The sequence below is a fragment of the Schistocerca nitens genome, chromosome 1 (genome assembly GCF_023898315.1).
Source record: "Schistocerca nitens isolate TAMUIC-IGC-003100 chromosome 1, iqSchNite1.1, whole genome shotgun sequence".
Taxonomy (NCBI): domain Eukaryota; kingdom Metazoa; phylum Arthropoda; class Insecta; order Orthoptera; family Acrididae; genus Schistocerca; species Schistocerca nitens.
The window spans coordinates 185,960,504-185,983,425 of record NC_064614.1 but is presented as its reverse complement, the minus strand read 5'-3'; the positions used below and the strand labels follow the sequence as shown (position 1 = coordinate 185,983,425).

Below are 22,922 nucleotides of genomic sequence, written 5' to 3'. Positions count from 1 at the left end.
AGCAGTACTTCTACTTTGACAGCTGTCATTCTTTCCATATCAAGAAGTACCTTTCATACAGCATGGTCACCCATGGCCATTACATCTCTAATGACAAGTGGTGTCTCACAAAATACATGAGGGTCTCACTGAGGCCTTCAAAGACCGTAATTACTGTCCCAACCTTGTAAGAAACCAGATCTCCCATGCCTTATCTCTCCAGTCACCCACCACCTCCCAAATTCCTGCCGTCCAGCCACAGAGGAGCATTCCTCTCATGACATCGCACCACCCAGAACTGGAGCAACTGAATCATATTCTCCATCAGGGTTTGGACTAGCTCTCATTGTGCTCTGAAATGAGGAATGTCCCACCCACTATCCCTCCCACCCCTCCCACGGTGGGATTCTGCTGCCCAACGAACCTACACAATGTTCTTGTTCATCCCTACACAACTCCGGCTCCCAAACCCTTGCCTCATGGCTCATATCCCTGTTAAAGATGTAGATGCAAGACCTGTATAATACATCCCTCCCACCACCACCTACTCCAGTCTAGTCACAAGCATCACCTATACCATCAAAGGCCTGTGAAACCAATCATGTGATATACAAGCTAAGCTGAAACCAGTGTGCTGCTTCTATGTGGGCGTGACAAACAAGCTTCCTGCCTGTCAGCATGAATGGCCACAGACAAACTGTGGCCAAGAAATAGCTAGACCAACCCCATCGCTGAGTATGCCGTTCAACCCAACATTCTTCACTTCAGTGACTGATTCACAGCCTGTGCCATCTGGATCCTTCCCGCCAAACCAACTTTTCTGAACTGAGCAGGTGTGGGAACTCTCCCTGCAATATATCCTACATTCCTGTAACCCTTCTGGCCTCAACCTTTGTTAGTCTTTGTCCTTACTCTCTAGTCCCTTCTCTGTTCCCATTCCAGCACCACACAGTCCTCCATTCCAGCAACGCACCCACAGTCTTTTTACCTCTCTATTTTTCTGCTAACCCTCCCCTGCCCCCCGTCTGACCTCCTGACTGCACCTAGCTGTCCTACCCTCCCTCTGCCTTGTCCCTGTTTGCTCATACAAGCAACACTTTACCATCCCCCACTCCTACCTTGTCATACCCTTTCTCCGCCTTGTCCCTTTATGCTCCCACAAGCAATGCTTTACCACCCCCCACCCCTAACCTGCTATCCCTACCCCTCCCCAACCCAACCGCCTTCTTACTCCCACCACCCAGTTGTGTCTCCCATCATGCTCCGGAGACTGTGGTCATGTGTGTGAGAGTTACATGTGTGTGTGTGTGTGTGTGTGTGTGTGTGTGTGTGTGTCCGACGAAGGCATTGTTGGCCAAAGCTCATTTTCTGACAGTCTCTTCTTGTGCCTATCTGTGATTTCGCATGCCCATTACATGGTGAGTAGCAACTATCCTTTTCAGTATATTGTTACATTCCATCCTGGATTTTCCATAATGATTTAACACTTAGATATTGCCTGAAGGTACATCTTGGCCAGTAAATCTGTCTCATAATTTCTTAACATTTAGAGATTTTGTTTCTTCTTCGTAATCATGCCTAGGAATTTTCTATGGCTATCAGGGAACAAATAAAAATTGCCAGTAAAATCCTATGTTCCATTTGAAGACTAGTTGCTATTTTCCAATCATATTTATTGTTTACACCTTCATTGCGCTTACAAACACTTCAAATCAGTTGTATGACAGTTTTGGATGTTACTAAGCAACAGTCACACAACAGTTTTTAAATGAACATACCACCATTTGACTGTATTGCTGTTTATTTAATTATGATCTAGGTTACAGCCTTTTATGCCATTTTCGAGTGATTGAGTTGTCATTAACATATATTGCAGGACATAAAGTTCAAAATTTGCCATAAATTAAGAAACATATTGGCTCCCCATGAAATGCCAGATGTAAAAATCACCATCTTGTAAAAAGATCAGTAAATAAGAGTGGGTACACATCATATTTAGGAAACCTAGGCTTTCAGTGAAAATGGACCAGTGAACCACTGTTATTTCCTGCATGTTTAGTTTCACTTTCATTTTTATGCTGTCAGTGAATAAAGGTGTTTTATTTAAAAACTTTTTTTGTGTTAAATGTTATCCACATCTCTAATATAAATTGCCGGGGAAAAAATTAGTACATCTGGTAATACAACATCAATTTTGATCCAGTGATGGCATAAACAACCTGGATGATAATAGATGTACTGATAATGGTTTAAATGTTGTTCATCAACAGATAGCATAATGGAATAGTTATCAGAGCACCATTTGTGTCTACCATTTAATAGGGAATGCTTATGATCAGAAGACTCAATGTTGTGGAAACATGTGAAGCAACTGAGCATATCTGAAATGGCTCAAATTGTGGCCTTCTGAGTGCTGGGATGGTCCTTTCGGAGAATTGCCACACAAGTTGGATGTGCTATGTTAGTTTTGCAATGATGTTGGTATCAGTAGTCATGTGACATTTTCCACCTATGGACGAGGTTCTGGATGTCCATGTAGCTCCGACATTTACCAGGAGCAGCAGTGGCAGAGCTTACAGCTATGACAGCACATTGAGCCCAGATGTGTCAACATGAACTGTTGCAAACCGGTTATCGGCAGTGGTATTGTGGGCATGCACACCTCTAGTCTGTCTTCCACTAATGCCACAGCATGGACATGGGCAGCTTGACTGGTGCTGTCAGATGATCACTTGGAAGATGGAATGGTGCACTATGGTCTTTAGAGATGAAAACAGATCCTACCTGTATGCAAGTCATTGTCATTTTTGCGTATGACGTAGACCTGATGACCACGTCATTTAGAGTGCATTTTCCCAAGACATGCATTTGCCCCAGTCCATGTTTTATGATCTGAGGTGCAATAAGTTACAACTTTAATTTACCTTTGATGTTTCTGGGGGGGATGCTAACCAGCACTCAATATGTGCAAAATGTTGTTTGACCCGTGCTTTTGCCACTCTTGCAACAGGAAGGTCATGTGTTGTTCCAACAGAATAGTGCTTGCCCACACACTGACCTTGAAACTCAACATGCTCTGCAGACATGCAACAACTTTTCTGGCCAGCACAATCTCCAGTCTTGTCTCCAACGGGGCATGTGTGTAATATGATGGGAAGAGTAGTGACCAGTGCGACTCATCAACCAACAACTGTTACAACTACATAAACAGGTTGAGCAGGCATGGCATAGCATATCCCACAATGTGTTCACCAATTGTACAATCAACTGGATGCCAAAGTTGACACATGCATTGCTGCCCATGGAGGCTACACCACATACTAATATGAGTGTTTCAGCATGGTGTCTGGTACCTCAGAAAGGCATTTGCTATGGATCTGTAAATGTAATTATTTCATTTAATCCATATGCATTGTTGCAACAATAAATCTTGAGTGAATTGTAAAGCTCTCAAAGGGTGTACAACTTTATTTTTTTCCTAGCAGTGTGTTTATAGAAATTAATTTTTTCACCATATACTTTTTTTAATGAATAATGCTTTATTTATGACTAGTATGCAAATGTTAGACCTATTGATATACATTGTACAACTATGACAGATCTTCATTACTATGTTATGTGGAAAACAAGTGGCAGCACTACAGGCTTTGATGTAAATTTTCTTGATCTGGACAACTTTACTTGGATCTGATGTTTCATGTTTTAATCTATCCTACTAAGATGTTTTTATTTTAAAGTGTTCTTACACAACTTGAAAATTTCCTATCAAAATTAGCTGCCAGTAAAGAATTATTCACTTATAGCAGCTTAACTTATGATGGTAACATAAATTTCTTTGATTATTTTACTTAGTTTCAGTTTTTCTCGAGGTTTTGCATCAGCAGCTGTATTGTTACATTTGCAGTTTATTCTTAAATTGAGGGACTCCCCAGTCATTTTCTGTTTTCAGTGTTGTACATTTTTGTGCCGTGAATATTTTGTTTTCATGTGTAGAATCACCATTCCACTAGAAAAAAGCAGCTCATTCGTGCAACATGAAAAGAAACAAGAAACAGCTCATAACTATTACATTCTTTAAAAGAAAAGTAGATGAATATGATGGTGAGGAAGGCGAGAGAAACAACAAGAATAGGGGATGGTGGAGGAAGAAGATGCTGGGGAAAATAGGGGAGAAGAAACACAAAAATTCTGAGAAACACAGAGAATCTTACAAGTGGACGTTATATGTGCTAAAGAGAAGAACCATAACTTCAGTCTATTAATTGTTGCTAAGCTATATCTTGTACTTAAATTTCTAAAATTTATAATGTTATTTTAGATCATCTTGGGTGAAAACTGGTGATGCCAGATGCATGTTGAAGGAGACAAACTACCAACTTGAAGACTGTGTACTAGAACTGGAATGGATTGGTGGAGATTTAGGAACATTGGAGTCTGGAACATTCACCATAATGTCTCCTGAGAAGAATCAAACAAAGGTAGATCATACTTGCTGACTGAGATAGTAGGCTTTTTCAGTACATCTTGCTGAACAAATCTGCTCAGATTATTAGCTGAGCAAGATGTCGACTTGATGCTCAAGACAATACTGTTGGTTGATAACCTGAGAAGATTTCATCAGAGTTTACTGTTTACTACTACAACAAGGAATTATTGATATTTACAATTAATCAAAAAATGTTAAAAGTCACAACGGACATAACACTAGTGATAAAAATCAAAATCATTGTATTTCTGAAAATTTGTGGTTGTTTCACGTGTTCAGTTAAGGCTGTTTAAATTGATAACTATTAATCCTCAGCCAGTTTCATCCATGTGCACTGTTGTGGATAAGGGCTGTTCCCTTCCACTTGCTGTTCTCCATGGTCATGGGACTAGTCAAATGTTTTGATTTCTAGGATGTAGATCTGAGTTTTTGTTAGACTTCACCACACCTAGCAGAACAGAATGCACAACCACATTTTTTAAACACCCTGTATGTCTCTCTTCATTCAGTTGTTATCTTACATTAAATTTAACAGGATGACTGTGAATGCTGAAGAAGGAAGGTCCTCTCTTTTCAGGGGTAAAAACTGTTGCAGGACCCTATAAGAACATTAAGAGTGAGATTAAGCGAGGGAAATGGCAGGCAACAGTAATGCCCTAATTTCTCCATAGCATTGCACAGCAGTTAGCATCACTGGCTGGTTTGCTGCAGGTCACCAGTTCAAATTTGTCATTCAGTATTTACCAGTTCTGGGAGGTTATTATAAATAGCTGCACTGTCCATCCACCAGTCCAATTCTGCTGTGGCTGTATGTTGGTGTTCATAATAAACATACTCTCAGTGCTAACAGGGAGAGGTCCCCTCTGATGGGACTGACTTTTTGAAACCATCTATACTGTGATATAGGTTAAGGTCTCAGATATAACACCGTGCAACCATTCTCCCTGGTGCACCCTCTCTTACAAGTAATTGACGGAAAAAAAATTTGGAATTTTGTGTGATGCTCTACAGCTTTACAAAAGGGAACTATACAGAATAGTGTAATGGTTACTGTACAGTCCTCACACGCAAAAAGGCTGTAGGTTGTTGTCAGGTGCTTTGAATTTTATTGTTTGTAGATCTTTATCAAAAGGACTTTGATCATTATTTATATTCAATTAATTGGTTTAAATGTAATTTTTTTATTTCTATTGCTTTGTTGTGTCACTTTAACCATCATAATAACTTTTCCATTTGCTCTTATTTTTCTTTCTATCAGTCTTTTTCCACTCGAAATCTTTGTGTGTAATCTTAATTATTTTTGTATATCAACTTGGATATACTTTATTCCCTTTTATCATCCTGTATTTTCATTCCTGTTATTGAATTCATTATTTCTATTCCTCATTTACTTCATCGTTTCTGTAGTTTAAATCTTCATCTGCATTATTTTGTCCATTGTGCAGTAAGAATTTATGTTTTAAATGTTTGTATGACAGTTACTGTCGAAAGAAATTTATATCTTGTAATGAAAAATATGTTTTTGACACCATTGTATATATAATAGTATAATAGATAATTTTATCTTATATTTTTGAACTAATAGGTAGACATTTCAAAATGTTTAAATATTATGATGGATAAATAAAAATAAGTAATTTCACATGCACAAAGATTTCAAGAGGAAAAAGAATGATATGAAGGAAAATGAGGGCAAATGGAAAAGTTAATATGATTATTAAAATGATGTGATAAAGGAACAGAAATAAAAAATTATACTTAAGCCAATTAATTAAAGAAACTAAGATCAAATTCATGATATGAATAAAATAGAAAGAAACATTCCACATGGGAAAAATATATTAAAAACAAAGATTCCATGACTTACCAAACGGGAAAGCGCTGGTAGATAGACACAATAAAAAAACACGCAAACACACACACAAAATTTCAAGTGTGTGTGTTTGTGTGTTTTTTTATTGTGTCTATCTACCAGCGCTTTCCCATTTGGTAAGTCATGGAATCTTTGTTTTTAATAAGAGCAAATTCATTTCAATAAAGACATATAAATAAAAAAATTCAAAGAACCTCATAAAATTCAGGACTATGTGTCAACCAATACACTAAGCAACTGGTCTGTATAGCATTTCCTTTTCAAAGCTGTAGAGCATCATCCAGAATTCCAATATTGTTTTTTTTGTTAATTACTCATAAACAAATGCCAACCAATAAGAATGGTTGCAGGAGATGATACCTGAGTCCTTAACCTACATCACTGTGTAGATGGTTTCAAAAAGTCTATCCCACCACTGGGGACCTCTCCTTGTAAGTGTTGTAATGTTGCAGATTTGGACTTGATAGTGGTTACAAATTGACGATGTTGCAACTATAAGCGTACATGCTAGTTAGGTAAATGAAAGATAATGAAAAGAATGCAACAACCAAGCAAATTTTACTGCTATAAATTCAAATACAGTACTGTGTACTGTGTTCTTGTTAGTGAATGTAATTATGTGAAAATGGTTTTTCCTGGTTTCAAAGCTAAAGGAACCCCATCTGATGACGAATCCTGGTTAGGATGAAGTGATGTTTGAAAGAGACCAACTTTCCAAGAAGTCCAAATTAAAACTGCACAGATTTTGCTAACCATTCTTTTAAAAGTCTTGGTGATTTTGCCAACTGAATTGCCATGAATTTGACTGGGTGCCACTGGGAATTTGACGTGAGAAATCCCAGGGTTTGAGAGTAGAGTACTGACTTAATTCATATAAGGTGCCCACTGAAAAATTTGGTAAAATGAGCCCAATTGAAATAATTGTTTTCATCTTCTATGAAAGTGCACACCACCACAGTTAGTTAGTTAGTTATGTGTTCCATCGATCAATCTCACAGTAATTCAGTAATTGTTGTGATGTGAAATTTGTCAAGTGCATAACAAATGCACACGAGTCAAGGGTCTTCTTCTTTCTTTTTTTTTTTTTATTCCTATTCAAAAATTTATGTGTGGTATAGAAATAGTTGTCAAGGAGATATATGATTTCAGTTTATTTTTGAAACTATTACTGCTGTCTTTCAGACATTTTATTTCATCTGGTAATTTATCAAAAAATCTTACAGCGGCATATTTTACCCCTTTCTGTGCCAAAGTTACGATAACTAGAGGATAGTGTAAGTCTTCCTTTCTTCTGGTATTATAATCATGAATATCGCTGTTGTTTTGAAACTGGTCCATGTTGTTGAGAACAAATTTTGTTATTGAGTGAATGTACTGTGAGGCTGTTGTAAGAATTCCTAACCTTTAAAAAGATGCCTACAAGATGTATGATTTTGAGCCCCACACATTATTCTAAACACTTTCTTTTGAACAGTGAATACTTTTTGCCTAATTGTTGAGTAACCCCAAAATATTATTCCGTATGACATCAGAGAGTGAAAGTATGCAAAGTATGTTAGCTTACGAATTTCTGTAGCCTCAAAATTGGGAATTATTCTGATTGCAAAAGTTGCTGAACCTAGTCACTTTAGGAGATCCAAAATACGATTTTTCCAACTAAGATTCTCATCTATATGTACACCCAAAAACTTAGTATGCTGTACCCTGGCTATATTTGTTGAAGGAACTGTACTCCTTGCAGTAGAAAATTGGATGTACTATGTTTTTTCAAAGTTCAGAGCAAGCCCATTCACAGAAAACCAGTTAATAACTTTTCCAAATACATTTTTTATCATTTTCTATTGGAGTTTCTTTTACTGGATTGATAATGATGTTTGTATCATCAGCAAACAGTGTCAGTTTAGCTTCTTGTTTCAGATAAAAAGGGAGGTCATTCACATATATCAAGAAAAGAAGGCAACCCACGATTTAATGCTGAGGAACACCTAATGTAATTTCACACCAGTTAGAAGTGACAAACTTCCTTAAATCATTTAAACCATATAAAGTAAATTTTTTCCCTGTTATATAGATATGACTTAAACCACTCATATACTGTTCCGTTTATACCATAGAATTATAGTTTCTGTAAAATAATGCCATGGTTCACACAATCAAATGCTTTGGATAAGTCACAGATAATTCCTATTGGTGAGATTTTACTGTTGAAACTCTCTATTATGTGGGCAGCAAAATTGTATATTGCTCTCAGAGGAACAGCATTTTTGAAATCCGAACTGTGATTTACTAAGTATCCCATTACTGTTGAGATGGCTAACCACTCTCGAGTATGTTACTTTCTCGATGATTTTTGAAAATGCTGTAAGGAAGGACACTAGTGAATATTTATTGACATCTGTGGTGTCCCCCTTTTTGCAGAGAGACTTGACAGTGACATATTTTAACCTGTCTGGGAATATACTTCTAGTTAGTGATGCATTACATATGTGACTCAGAACATCAGTTGTAACATCTCCACATTGTTTTAATATCTTGTTAGAGACATCATCTACTCCAACAGAACATTTATTTTTCAAAGATTTAATGATTTTCCTTATTTCACAAGAGGTTGTTAGGTGAAACTTAATCTGACTAAGATTTCTCAAATCTGACTCTTCCATGTACTGCTTGGCTTTTTCTTTTGAATTATTCTCACCTACACTTAAGAAATGATTGTTAAATACATTAACTACTTGTGTACTGTTGGTTAAGATGGTCTCATGCTCTTTAATAGTAATACTACCTACCCCAGTGGTTACTTTCCCTGTCTCCCTTCTAACAACATTCCATATTGATTTAACTTTATTGCCCGAGTTGTTAATTTCATCTCTAACACATGTTTTTTGATTTTCTGACAACTTTTCTCAGTATGTTATAATAATTTTTATAATGTAAAATTACTTCAGAGTCATTAATAATTCTTGCTGCCTCATGCAGTTTCTTTTTCTTTCTGAAGACACTTAAATGCCTGTAGTAATCCAAGGTTTCTTTGAAAACTGTTTGGCGTTAAATTTAGTAATTTTTTGGGGAAACAGTGTTCAAAAATGGATATAAATTTATCAAGAAATATGTTGCATTTACCATTACCATTTGTCTCATTATATACATCTTCCCAATTAAATTTCTTATACTTTGTCTGAAGTGCTCTATAGATACTGGGCTGAGCAACCTTACACTTTTACTTAATTGTTTCTGAACTGTACACACTGCAAGGTTTTGTAAGTTAATCAGTTGTGAATTATGGGCTGATAATACATTTGTCACAGGGAAAGCATGTGTTAATTTTACATCCTCTTGCTGTCCAAATAATTATCTGTTAGAGTGCTACTGTCTTGAGCTATATGTGTAGGGAAATTGATCACTGATTCTAAGTTATATGTCATTAATAGTGCTTCTAGTTAGCTGTTCCCATCAGAATTATTTAGAAAGCTTACATTGAAATCATAGCTCCCACTCTCCTAATGGGGACCTGTACACTGTTGCTAATATCAACACTAAATTATCTAGCTGTAGTTCACATGCACAAGTTTCAAAGTACTGATTGACACAAAATTTGATTATTTCTACAGTTTTCTATTATACCCTTTTTTGTGTAAATGGCAACTTGTCCTTTATCCCTGATAGATCTGTAAGTGTAAGATCCTATATTATACCCATTTATACTGACACTTTCCATCCCTGCAGTTAAATGATGATCAGACAGACAAAGTATATCCGTCTCATTCCTGTTTTTGAGATCATCTAAACAGACTCACAGTTCATCTACTTAATTTTTTATTCCCTTGATATTTTAACGAAGTAAATTGATACTACCCGTAGGTTTATCCCTATTTACTGTACATGAAGCTTCTTTTATTCTATTTTTCTTGATTGTTGTCTTTCTGGACTTTGCCTTTAACCTAGAGAAACCTTTCTGCCTGGTCCCATTAACAACAGGGATCATCCTTTGTGTGATATTGAATCACAGGCATTTTATTTTGTTTTATTTAAAATTTTTGTGGAATGGCCCCATATGTTGCAGTGTGGACAGCCTGCACATTCATGCAGCCCTGCCAATGCACAACAATGTAGCCACTGTGCCATGATCTCAAAAGTAAATTAGTAAGTTGCGGAAACCGTCTGATGAAACTTGGAGTACACAAGAAGTTTGAATGGGGCCTTAAGAGTTAATCATGAAATGTAATAGTCACTGAAGTTAATGTGCAATGCAATTTTTGCTAAGTGAGGTTTTCAATATTATCTGTTTAGAAAGAAAAGGAACAAAGATTGATGTTTCACGTCTTGTTGAGTTCATTAGGGATAGAGCACGAGCTTGGTGTGGATAATGCTAAGGAAGAAAATTGTCCTTGGCCTTTTCAAAAGGACCAACCTGGCATTTGTTTTAATCGATTCAGGAAAATCATGGAAAACAAAACTGGGCACTAAAAGAAGTTTGAACCCCAGCTCCTCCAGAATGTGACTCCTTTTTATCTGAAGCACATGTGATTGTGTATTCAGTTCTGTTCTGTTCAGTTCTGTCCGGTGAGGTGAAGTCCAACAAGAACTCAAATCAGTGTTCTAGCACACATCAGTCCCATGTCCATGGAGAATATCAAGTGCAAGGGAACAGCCCTTGTCCAGATGAATGCACATAGAAGCAAGCAGCTGATGATTTGACAGAAAACAATGGAAGCAGCCCCATCTGAATGGGTGAAACAACCACAAGTGACAGTTTTTACAGCTCACAGGAGAAGATCTTTCTCCTTCAGCATTCACAGTCATTTTATGAAATTTAATATGAAACTATTGAGTGAAAAGAGAGATACAGGGCATTAAAAAAAAGTGTGTCCTGTTCCCACAGGAGGCAATGTTGGTCAAAACTGGAAGTTTCAGTTCTGGTGAACAGGAAGACCATGCTACCAGACCTCCTCACCCATGAAACATTGTGGTGAGTGTTGTCACACAGTCTGTAGAAAACGGGATGGTGCCCCATTGTGCACAAATCACAGTCAGCTTTCTGCAAGGGTAATATTCTCCAGTAGTGGTGGTAATTCATCACACATAAATCAGTGATTCTTTGCACCTGTTAATCTTTTTAGTAGAGTATAGAGCCTTTTGTCACCAACATTTCCAGCACATACATTGATACTAAAGCGATCCTCATGACTCACCTCCAGACTGCTAGAGGATCTGCATCTGCTTACATGTGCATATTGTGGTAATTTATTGGGCTGTCTCTTCTGAATCCTCCCTACAACACCAGATACTTTACATTACTCAGCACAAATAAAATGGCCCGTATCTCAACAGGTATTGGTTTCCCGACATATAGCTAGTTTTCACCAATACTACCTCCTGTAGTAATATGTAACACTTTTTTTAAACACCTTGCATAATCATGCACCTGGTTCGAGGAGGACAAGGTTGTTCTGAATTATGGATGTAATTTGTAAGACCAGAATATTCTCAGAGTTGGAAAATATCATTAAGAGATATGTATGGTAAGAAAAGTTCTAGCAAAATGTAATAATAAGTGTTGAGTTGTCAACAGCCTCACAAAAAAGAATGCAAACTTTGCTAGCTTTTGGACAAGTCCTTTAACGAGCTAAACTGCACTCCCCCTCCCCACTGATGCACACACAACAGGTGCATGTGCCCCTTACCCCAAACCACCCACCCACCCACGCACACACACACCTATGCAGCTACGTTGAGATGTCTGAACACTGGTGCTGGGATTGCAGTTTGGCAGATGGACTGTGGTGAGGGGCTGTGTCAGGTGGAGTGGGTATAGGGAGAAGGAGCCAGGAAGCAGGAGAAGGGATAGGGGATGGGTAACTGGTGGCTCGGAGGGCAGCAGGTGTGCAGGAGCAGAGGAGGAGGGGGGGGGGGGGAGGAGGAGGCAGTGGAGTGGGTGCAGAATATAGGACTGTGACACACAGGCACCAGAGCCAGTGAGTGTGCAGCATATAAAGATCATGACATTGAGGTGTGTATTGGGAGGAGGTGACAGGACCGAAGAACGAGAGACTTCAGTTGAGAATGTGGGTGTAGTTAGTGGGCAGAGATTGAGACCAGGAGGATTACAGGAGTAAAGGATGTGTTGCAAAGATAACCCACCCCACCAAACACAAACCCTCAACCCTATCAAACCGCTGTGCTCCCATCCTGGCATTGTGTGTTCAGCCAGCATGTGTATGTACTCTAGCTCATTAAAGGCTCTGTCTAAAAGCTAGCAAAGTTTTCATTCTTTTTTGTGTGCCTGTCTACAACTCAACGCTTCTACTGTTGGTGACTGGTCTCCTTTACTCCTAAATTATTGAGAGATTAGTGACAAAATTCCAAGTTGATGCCTAGTCTGGGGAATAGTTTTAATCTGTCTTGAGGTTTCTGTATTAAGCTGCATTCAAGTTTAAGAAGTATGGTAAGGTGAATACTTATTTTTTCTGAATATCTTGTATCTTGCAAATGGTAAATACTGTTACAGTTGATTAGGGAGATTTTAATCTATATAATAAATCTCTATTGTTCGTAATAATAATTTTTCAGTTGTGTAAGTAAGAGGAATGACACTGAACTTTTGTAAATCTTTGTTTGCAGATACAGTTCAGCTTATCAGAGATAACATGCATAGCATGCTGCAGTGAGCCTGCTCAACCACGAATAGTGATACACACTCCTGGTTTAACCAAAAGCTTAGCCGTTGTCAAACTGCAGTTCTGTGGTGATACCGACATGGAGGACTGGATGGCAAATCTAACATATGGTGAGAAGTTAAAGTAGCATTGAATCTTGTGTAGGCATAATTTCATTTCTGTTCAGTTATGTTTCAGGGTTACTGGTTTCATGTACAGACATTTGATAATTAACTATATGGTGTCCAAATAACTGACACTGCCAAGGAAATAATGATTTTCTGAAAGCAGATTGTGGCTAGTTCTGATTATTCACTAGACTGGTAGATGTGTCACGCATTTTACTTGTTTCTTTTGTTCTTTTTTCTTTTTGTACATGCCATTCAGTGTGCAGGCTTGCAATCTACAAATTTTTATCGCCAGTCTTTAATTTATTATTGAGGAGATGTACATTACAATTTGTCAGAGAGAAAACTAGTATGCTTAAAGTAAACTCATTCAGATCAGTAGGATTTAAAAGGAATCTACTGCAGACCAATGCTTGGCGCACAGAAACATACCATATAACAGAAAGCAGTATTCACTGTAGCTTTACAGTTCGTGCTCTTTTTTCTGTTAAAAGTACATCTCACCATGATTGTGGAAGGTTATGTTTGGGAATATGTGACTGTGTTTGTACTTAGAGCTTGAAAGCTATAGTGAATAATGCTTTCTGTTACATGCTTCTATGCACCTCACATGGGTATGCTGTAGTGAGTTATGCATATTTCCATTCAGGAATTTCCATTATTGTTAGATTTTTAAAGAGTTTCCATATATATTATAAAAATGTGTGTGTGTGTGTGTGTGTGTTTTCCACATCTCTTCATAAACCACTGGAACAATTTCAACCAAACTTGGTAAACGTATTCCTTACTGTCAAACAATTGCTTTGGGGGTAAGAACTGCCTACCTATCATAGTTCAGGAGATAAGACATCATAAACAATGAGCTGCATGAAAAACTGCCACATCATGCATGACATTTAAATATATTTCATCTGTGACAGTAACTGTATCCTCAGTAAATTTTGCAGGCAGTATCCACATATGATGCTAAACGCATGTAAAAAGTATGCCATGGTAGACACACAGTTCAGGAAATACGATGTCGTAAACACTGAGATGAATGGAAAATTGGCACATTGTGCATGACAGTTAAATTTATTACTTCTTTTCTAGTAACACTATTCACAGATCATTTTGCAGACAGTATTCACATATACTGCTGAATGTACCTACAAAATTATACCATTGTATGACACCAAGATCAGGAGACACGATGTCATAAACACTGAGATGTGTGCAAAACTGCCGCATCATGCATGAAATTTAAATTTATTACGTCTTTGCGATGATCTATTCACAACATATTTTGCGGACAGACTCCACATATGCTGCTAAATGTACCTGCACAAATATATCATTGTACAAAAAGTAGTTCCAGAGATATGACATCATAAACACTGAGGTATGGGGAAAAAAATGCTGCATCATGCAGGAATTTTTAATACATTTATTCTTTATTACTAAGGTACTACTACAGTCAAGTCAACTTAAGGAAATTCCTGATACCTGGCAGCACTTTTTGAGAACTTTCAACTGCTAAACGCAAATGTCTGTAGGCAAAAACGACATCCATCTATGAAGCTATGAAGGGCCATTGCTGTAGGGATGTTTACAAAATTGCATTATAGATAAGTGAAGCAGCTGCACCCAGCATACAGAAACTGTCTGGGCTCATGTTTCTTAATTTGGATACTGTGCTTATACATTTGTACATTGTGCATATGTTTTTAAATGACTTTTTCATAATATCAAAAGTGTTTTCACTAGTACATGGACATGAAATTTTTTTAATACTTCAGTACAAACAAAGTTTTTTTTTAGAAAATTGGCAAAATGAATACCTAGGCAATGCCAGGTTTGTTTGTCAGCTAGTATATTCATACCACCTACATTCACTAAATAACTTTATTTAAATCACACATTGTGCTATTTTGGATCCTGTGGAGCTATCCTCATGCACTTATTTTATTACAGTGTGAACATGTACCATTTTCTGTCTTTCAGGAATTAGTTTATGTTCCTACTTTTATTTAAAAAAACTGTTCAAAAATATGTGTTGCTGCTGTAAGAAAAGTAATATCTGAAGATGGATTCACAGGATGAAATGACATAGTGTGTGAAAGTTCCTGGCAGATTAAAACCATATGCCAGACTGGGATTTAAACCCGGGACTTTTACCTCTCATGGACAAATGCTGAACTTACTGAACTAAGCAGCTTTAATTCTGCTAGTATGTCATGTCTTATCCTCCAAACTTCATAGAAGTTATAAAGGTGTGACATAAAATCACATAACATGCTAGCGACAGTTCTAGTAAATGTGTGTAGATCTGCAGTTACGCTGGCTAGGTTACACAAAATGTCATACAGCAGATTAAGAATGAAAGGTAGCACAAGGACCAGAGTGTTATCAGTTGTGCACTTAATGTGAGATGGCAGACTATCAGAAGTTTTCCTGCATATAACTCACAGGAATAGCACTCCTGGAAGAAAATATGTAATGGGGACATGGCTTAGCCACGGCATGGGGGATTATTTCCAGAATGAAACTTCATTTTGCAGTGGAGTGTGCACTGATATGAAACTTGGTGGCAGATTAAAGCTGTGTGCTGTACCAGGACTTGAACCCGGGTACTTTGCCTTTCGCGGGCAAATGCCCTAACAACTGAGCTACCCAAGCAAGACTCAAGATCTGTTGTCACACAGGAAAACTTCTGTGAAGTTTGGGAGATATGGTCCTGGCAGAAGTAAATTTGTGTGAACAGATCTTGAGTCATGCTTGGGTAGCTAAGTCCTGGTCTGGCACACAGTTTTAATCTGCCAGGAAGTTTCATATCAGTCAAAAACATGCTCTAGAGTGAAAATTTGTTCTGGAAACAGTCCCTCAGGCTGTGGCTAAGCCATATCTTTGCAATATCCTTTCTTACAAGAGTGCTAGTATGTGTCATAACATCCAATCCCTTCTTTTAGTCAAACTGTGCCATAAATACCATTTTTCCCCAGTTTGATTCAGTATCTTTTCATTATTTATCCAATCCAGACCTCTAACCTTAAGCATTTCAAAAGCTTCTATTCTTGTCATGTCTTAATTGTTAATAGTCCATACTTTATTTCCATAAAAGGCTACAATGCAGACACATACCTTCAGAAAGGCTTCCTAACATTAGAATTTATACTCAGTGTTAATAAATTTCTCTTTTTCAGGTAACTTCATTTGATATTCGCAGGCTGCATTTTATATCCACTGCTTTGCCTATTGTCAGTTATATAGCTGCACATATAGCGTAACATGTCTACTTTTAGTCATTAATTTCCTATATCATTCCCTCAGCACCACCTATTTTTATTGTTGTACCTTTGTTGATATTCATCTTGCACCCTCTTTTTCAAGACACTGTTCATCTGAACTTCTTAGGATTTTTCTGTCATCACAGAATTACAGCGTCAGTAGGAAATCTCAAAGTTTTTATTTATTCTCCTAGAATTATAATTCACTTTTCAGATTTTTACTTGGACTTCTTCCTTACCCTTCTTTGCCTAGTGTTGGTTTGCAGTCTGATCCCATGATATGCATACAGCTGCTTCTCTTTTTTATAAAGATTTCTAACAATGGAAACTCCAGGTTGAAATATCAACAAAATAAGGAAAAGATAGATTTCTACTTAACTGTAAAGATGACACACTAAGTTGCAGATGGACACAACAAAAAGACATCAGGTTTATAAGAGTCACAATGAAAAAGACTGCAAAAACAATCATTTAGACAAAGTCTTCCCAAAATCGAAAACACAGATGTTCCTTGTGTGAATGTGTGTATGTTTTATCAGCAATATAGGAAAAGACAGATAGCTACTTACCGTAAAGAAGACACGTCAAGTTGCTGACAGGCACAATTAAAAGACACTTATATAAATCTTTTGGCCACGGCCTTCATCAGTAAGAGAGACACATACCATTCACACACACAAGTAAACACACCTCACACACACAGACACACACGTGACTGCCAACTCTAGCAACTTGGACTGTAATGCAACTAACGTGGGATGCAAACAGCAGTCTGTAGGGGACAGGGAAGGGTAAGGGATAGTAGTGTATGGATGGGCAGAGAGAGAGACAAACACTGTCTGGTGGAGTGTGCAGGGACTAGACTGCCAACAAACACAGCATTAGGAGGTTGTGGGGTGTGGAGGTGGTGAAAAAAGTAGCAAAAAAGGAGATTGTGGGGAAAGACAGGTGGATGCATTGTGGCAGAGGACTGCAAATAAACAAGGTAGGAGATGAGTATGGGGAGGAGATGATAGGACAGAGGGGGCAGTATGTTACATAATTTGAGTCTGGGATAATTATGGTAGTGGTGAATGTGTTGTAAGAATGCCTCCCACCTGTGCAGTTCAGGAAAGTTGGTGGTGGAGGGAAGGATCCAGATGGCTTGGGTAGTGAAGCACCATTGAAATCAGGTGTGTGTAATGTTCAGTTGCAATTTGTGCCAAAGGGTGGTCTTAGCCACAGTTTGGCAGTGGCCGTTCATCCTTGCGGACCGCTGGTTGGTAGCCATACCAATATAAAAACCTGTGCAATGATTGCAACAGAGCTGGTGAATGACATGACTGTTTTCACTGGTGGTCCGGCCCCTGAGGGGTAGGATAAACCTATGACAGGAGTAGGAAGTGCTAAGTGGGTGAATTGGGCAGGTTTTGCACTTGGGCATCCCACAGATAGTTGCTTATGGATGTACTAGGGTGTTGTGCAGGTTGGGTGGATGATTTTTGCTTATGGATGTACTAGGGTGTTGTGTAGGTTGGGTGGATGATTTTTGCTTATGGATGTACTAGGGTGTTGTGTAGGTTGGGTGGGTGATGGAACAGCACTTTGAGGGGTGGGAAGTATCTTGGGTAGGATGTCACTCATTTCAAGGCTTGATGAGAGGTAATCAAAGCCCTGGTGAAGGATGTGATTTAGTTGTTCCAGTTCGGGTTGGTACTGGGTGATGAAGGAGACACTCCTTTGTGACTGGTTCTTGGGTGTGGTGGGAGGATTAGGGGTATGAGGGGAAATGACACGGGAGATCTGTTTGCAGACTAGGTATGGGGGATAGTGCCTGTTTGTGAAGGCCTTGTTGAAACTTTCAGCTTACTGAGCAAGGGAGGTTTTATCACTGCAGATGCAACATCCCTAAGTATCCAGGCTGTACGGGATGGATTTTTTGGTGTGAAAGGGATGAAAGCTATCAAAATGTAGGCACAGCTGGTGGTTGGTGCGTTTAATGTGGACAGAGATGTGGATGAAGCCATCAGAGAGTAGGAGATCAGCATCTAAAAGGTGGCACACTGGGTTGAGAGGACCACATGAAGCAGAAAACCATGGGCATGAGGGATGTTGGTGTATAGGGGGTGGCGTCAGCAGTGATGAGCAGGGGTCCAGGGGGTAAAGGTGGAAAACCGACAAAGGAAGTGGCTGATGTCTTCGACGTGGGAGGCAAGATTATGGGCAGTTGATTGGTGGTGTTGGTTAATGAGGGCCAAAATTCTTTCAGTGGGTGCACAATAACTAGCCACAATTGGGTGTCCAGGATTGTTGGGTTTGTGACTTTTGAGGAGCATGTAGAAGGTGGGTGTGTGGGGTGTCATAGGGGTGAGGAGTGAAATGGATTTGGTGGAGATGTTCTGGGAAAGATCTAAGGCTTTAAGCAGGGATTGGAGTTTGTTTTGGAATTGTGGGGTGGGATCACTCTGGCAGAGTTTGTAGGTGGAGCAGTCAGATAACTGGCAGATGCCTTCTGCCAGGTAATCACTGCGATTCATAACAGTGATGGAACTTTTGTCTGCAGGTAGGATGATTAAGTCAGGCTTTGTTTTGAGGTTGTGTATGGCTATTATTTCTTCTACTGAAAGGTTTGTGTTCTGAGGGAGGAACCTGGGGAAGGATGGTGAAGCTAAGTTGACGGTAAGGAATTCCTAGAAGGTAACCAGCGGATAGTTGGGTCAGAGGGGGGATCATAATTGGATGGTGGTTTGAACTGGAAGAGGCTGTTCAATATTGGAATTAGGGTGGATTTGGTTGGAGGGACTGGTGGCAAAGAAGTGCTTGCAGGGATTGGGAGAAGGAGAGTAGGTCGTTGACAAGTCCAACATGGTTAAATCTGGGTGTAGGGCTAAAGGTGATGCCTTTGGATAGGACTGAGGGTTTTGGTGGAAAGGTTAACAACAGTGTTACAGGAAGGTTTTTGTCTCTGGATTTAGTGGAGAGTTTTGGGGGATGTAGCAAGTTGAAAAGGTCAGCTAGGCAAGGTTTAGCTGTTGTGAGGGGTAAATGAGGAGGAACACTTTGAATACAGTTGGTACAATGGGGGTTGGATAATGGTGCTCTGAGGTGACGGTAGGATGTCAGCACAGTGGATAACTTATGTAGGTGGTGTCTGGATGCTCCTCTAGGTTCTGGAGAGTAAGTGATTCAATTTCAGGTATGTGATATATGGAGTATGGATTGCAGAGCAGTAGTAGTATCTTGTGGAGGGAGCAGAGGTGGTTCTGCCTTGCTCTGCCATGGAGATGTGTTTTTCCAATAGCAGGTTTGTGAGGGCCATGGATTTGTGGAATCTGAAAAGGTGTAAATCATTGTGAAAGGAGGGCTGAGATCCAGAGAAAGAAATCCTTAGTTAGGCCGTTTGGAGGGATTCCATGGTTTAGGCAGCATTTAAGAAACAGGATGTGGGACTGAATTTTAGCCAGGGAAGGGATACTTTTCAGAACTGTGCAGAAAGATGGACCTAGGGTCAACTGTGACAGGAGTGGTGTAAATGAAACATGAATGATGCAGAAATGGACAAAATAGGTGTTGGTTGTGAGAGGAGCTGGATAAGGAAAATTATGCATAAAGATGCATAAAAAATACACAAGGACACACACAAAGATGCACTTATACACAAACATGTGCACAGATATGTAAAAATATGCAAAAATATGTGAAACCACATAAAAATACGCACAAATATGGTAAAAATGTACAATAATGTAGGTGAAAAGTAACAATGAACAATGATGTGTGTGTGTGTGTGTGTGTGTGTGTGTGTGTGTGTGTGTGTGTGTGTGTGTGTGTGTGTGTGTGTTTTGCGATAAGCGAAGAGAGAGGGAAGAGGGATGGGGAATGGGTTAGGTTGAGGATAAAAAGTTCATGTGACATGGACAGATGTGGGAAACAAAATGCTAAAGTGTGTTAGGATGAGGGATGAAGTCTGATGCATAGGAATAAATATAATTTTAACTAACGGAGGACAGAATCTGTGGCGTTAGAAGCTGCGTCAACAATCTGTGTGGTCACAAAGTTTATGTTTTGTGCATTGTGGCTTGTTATTGTGCCCCCACAGAAAGAATTTCAGGCAGTAATGTAGCCTCCCACATCAAAGACACCAACCACTCTCTCCACTGACTCTCCACCATCCCTACCCCTTTACCTGCTGGATCCCTACTCATCATTGTTGACACCACCTCCCTATACACCAACATTTCTCATACCCATGATCTTACCACTAGTGAACACTACCTTTTCCAACATCGTTCAGACTCCAAACCCACTACCTCATTCCTCATACACCTTACTAACTTTATCCTAACCCAAAACTAATTCTCATTTGAAGGGAAAGTATATAAACAAATCCATGGCACAGTCATGGGTCCATTGTAGCACCCTCTTATGCCAACTTTTTATGGGCCATCTAGAGGAGACCTTCCTAGCCTTCCAAACCACCAATCCCCTTGTATGGTTCAGGTTCATCGATGATATCTTCATGATCTGGACTCAGAGTCAAGACAGCCTATATTTGTTCCTCCACAACTTCAACACTTTCTCTCCCATCCACTTCACTTGGTCCTCCTCAACCCAGTGTGCCCCCTTCCTAAATTTGGACCTCCTCCTCTCTGATGACCCCCATACATACCTCTGTCCACGTTAAATGCACCAACCACCAACAGTACCTACATTTTGACAGCTTTCATCCCTTCCACACCAAAAAGTCCCTCCCATACAGCCTGGCCCCCCCGGGGAAGCATATCTGCAGAGACAAAGACTCCCTTGGTCAGTATGCTGAGAGTCTCACCGAGGCCCTCGCAGACAGGAACTATCCCCCAGACTTTGTCCGCAAACACATCTCCCATGCCATTTCTCCACACACTTCCAATCCTCACACCACCACCACCACCACCACCACCACCACAACAACAACAACAACCAGCCACAAATGAGTGACTCCTCTGTCACCCAGGACCAGCCCAGACTGGAACAATTGGACCACATCTTTCACTATTGCTTTGATTATCTGTCATCATGCTCTGAAATGAGTGAGATCTACCTGCGATACTTCCCACCCTTCCTTAAGTGCTGATCTGTCATCTGATGAATCTAAACAACATCCTAGTCCAACCCTATGCCACTCCCCATCCCAACCCCTTGTCACAAGGGGCCTATCCCTGTGGAAGACCCAGGAGCAAAACCTGCCCAATCCACCCACCCAGCACTTCCTACTCCAGTCCGTCACAAGTTCATCCTATCCCATCAGGGACATGGTCACCTGTGAAAGCAGCCATGTCATCTAAACTGTGGACTGGAGCAAAGTAGACCACCCTGTGGCACAACATGCAGCTGAACAGAACACACTTGATTTCAATGGCTCGTTCACTACCCGAGCCATCTGGATACTTGGATCCTTCTCTCCACCACTAGCTTTTCTGAATTGCAGAGGTGGGAGTTATTCTCACAACACATTCTCCTATCCCGTAATTATCCTGGCCTCATCCTATGGTAACATACTGTCCCCACAACCTCCACCCAACAGTTTCTACCCTCTCTGTCCTGTCATCTCCTCCCCATTCTCATCTCTCACCCTGTTTATTTGCAGCCCTCTGGGAATACAGCCACCCGTCTTTCCATGCTGTTCTCCTTTTTTGCTCCTTTTTCTCCCCAACTCCCTGCTCCACAACCTCCTGATGCTGCGACTGTTGGCAGTCTAGCCCCTGCACAATGTGCAAGACAGTGTTTGTTCTTCTTCCCACCCATATACTATTATCCCTTCTCCTTCCCCGCCCCCTCCAGATTGCTGTTTTCATCCCACTTACAGTTGCAGTCCAGCTCGAGATGCTGAGTTGGCAGTCGTGTGTGCATGAGGTGTGCTTGCTTGTGTGTGTGAATGCTGTGTGTGTCTCTCTTTTACTGATGAAGGCTGTGGACAAAAGCTTTATGTCAGTGTCTTTTAATTGTGCCTGTCTACAATGTGACATGTCTTCCTTACGGTAAGTAGAAATCGTCTTTTCCTACATTGTTGATATTCCCACCTGGAGTTGCCATTGTTTTATTTGTGTTCATGTTTTATACTTCACAAGAAGGACTTTGTCTGAAAGCTTAAATGTTTTAGCAGTCTTTTTCATTGTGGCTATCTGTGACTCAACATGTCCTTTACATGGTGAGTAGCAATCTGTCATTTCCATATTGTTGTTACTTCATCCTGGACTTTCCACTGTTTGTATTGCCTTTTCCCTGCTTTATTTATTGCATTTTTTATTTTCTCCTTTTGACAGTTAAATTCAATATCTCATATATTATCCAAGTATTTGTACTGCTTCTGTTCTTTTATGAATTTGATCCTCTGCTGCCTTCATATTCCATCTCTCAAAGCTACCCAATCAGTTTGTATTGTATTTCTTTCCCCTGTTTCAGTCAGTCATTGCTTAATGCTGCCCCTCTCAACAACTATCGATTCTTTCAATTTATATATATGTCTCATCACTTTAATTTCCTTCCTTTCTACATTTTTTTTTTTTTTTTTTTTTTTTT

General features: G+C 39.5%; 1 protein-coding gene across 1 annotated transcript in view; it reads left to right on the top strand.

Annotated features, from left to right (window-relative positions):
- Positions 1–22,922, top strand: part of LOC126244935 (tectonin beta-propeller repeat-containing protein) — a 211,524-nt gene that overhangs the window by 126,077 nt on the left and 62,525 nt on the right. Inside the window, exons 10-11 of the mRNA XM_049948276.1 lie at positions 4,298–4,457; positions 12,957–13,122. Coding sequence (XP_049804233.1) covers positions 4,298–4,457; positions 12,957–13,122 — 326 coding nt within the window. The remainder of the gene's footprint in view (positions 1–4,297; positions 4,458–12,956; positions 13,123–22,922) is intronic.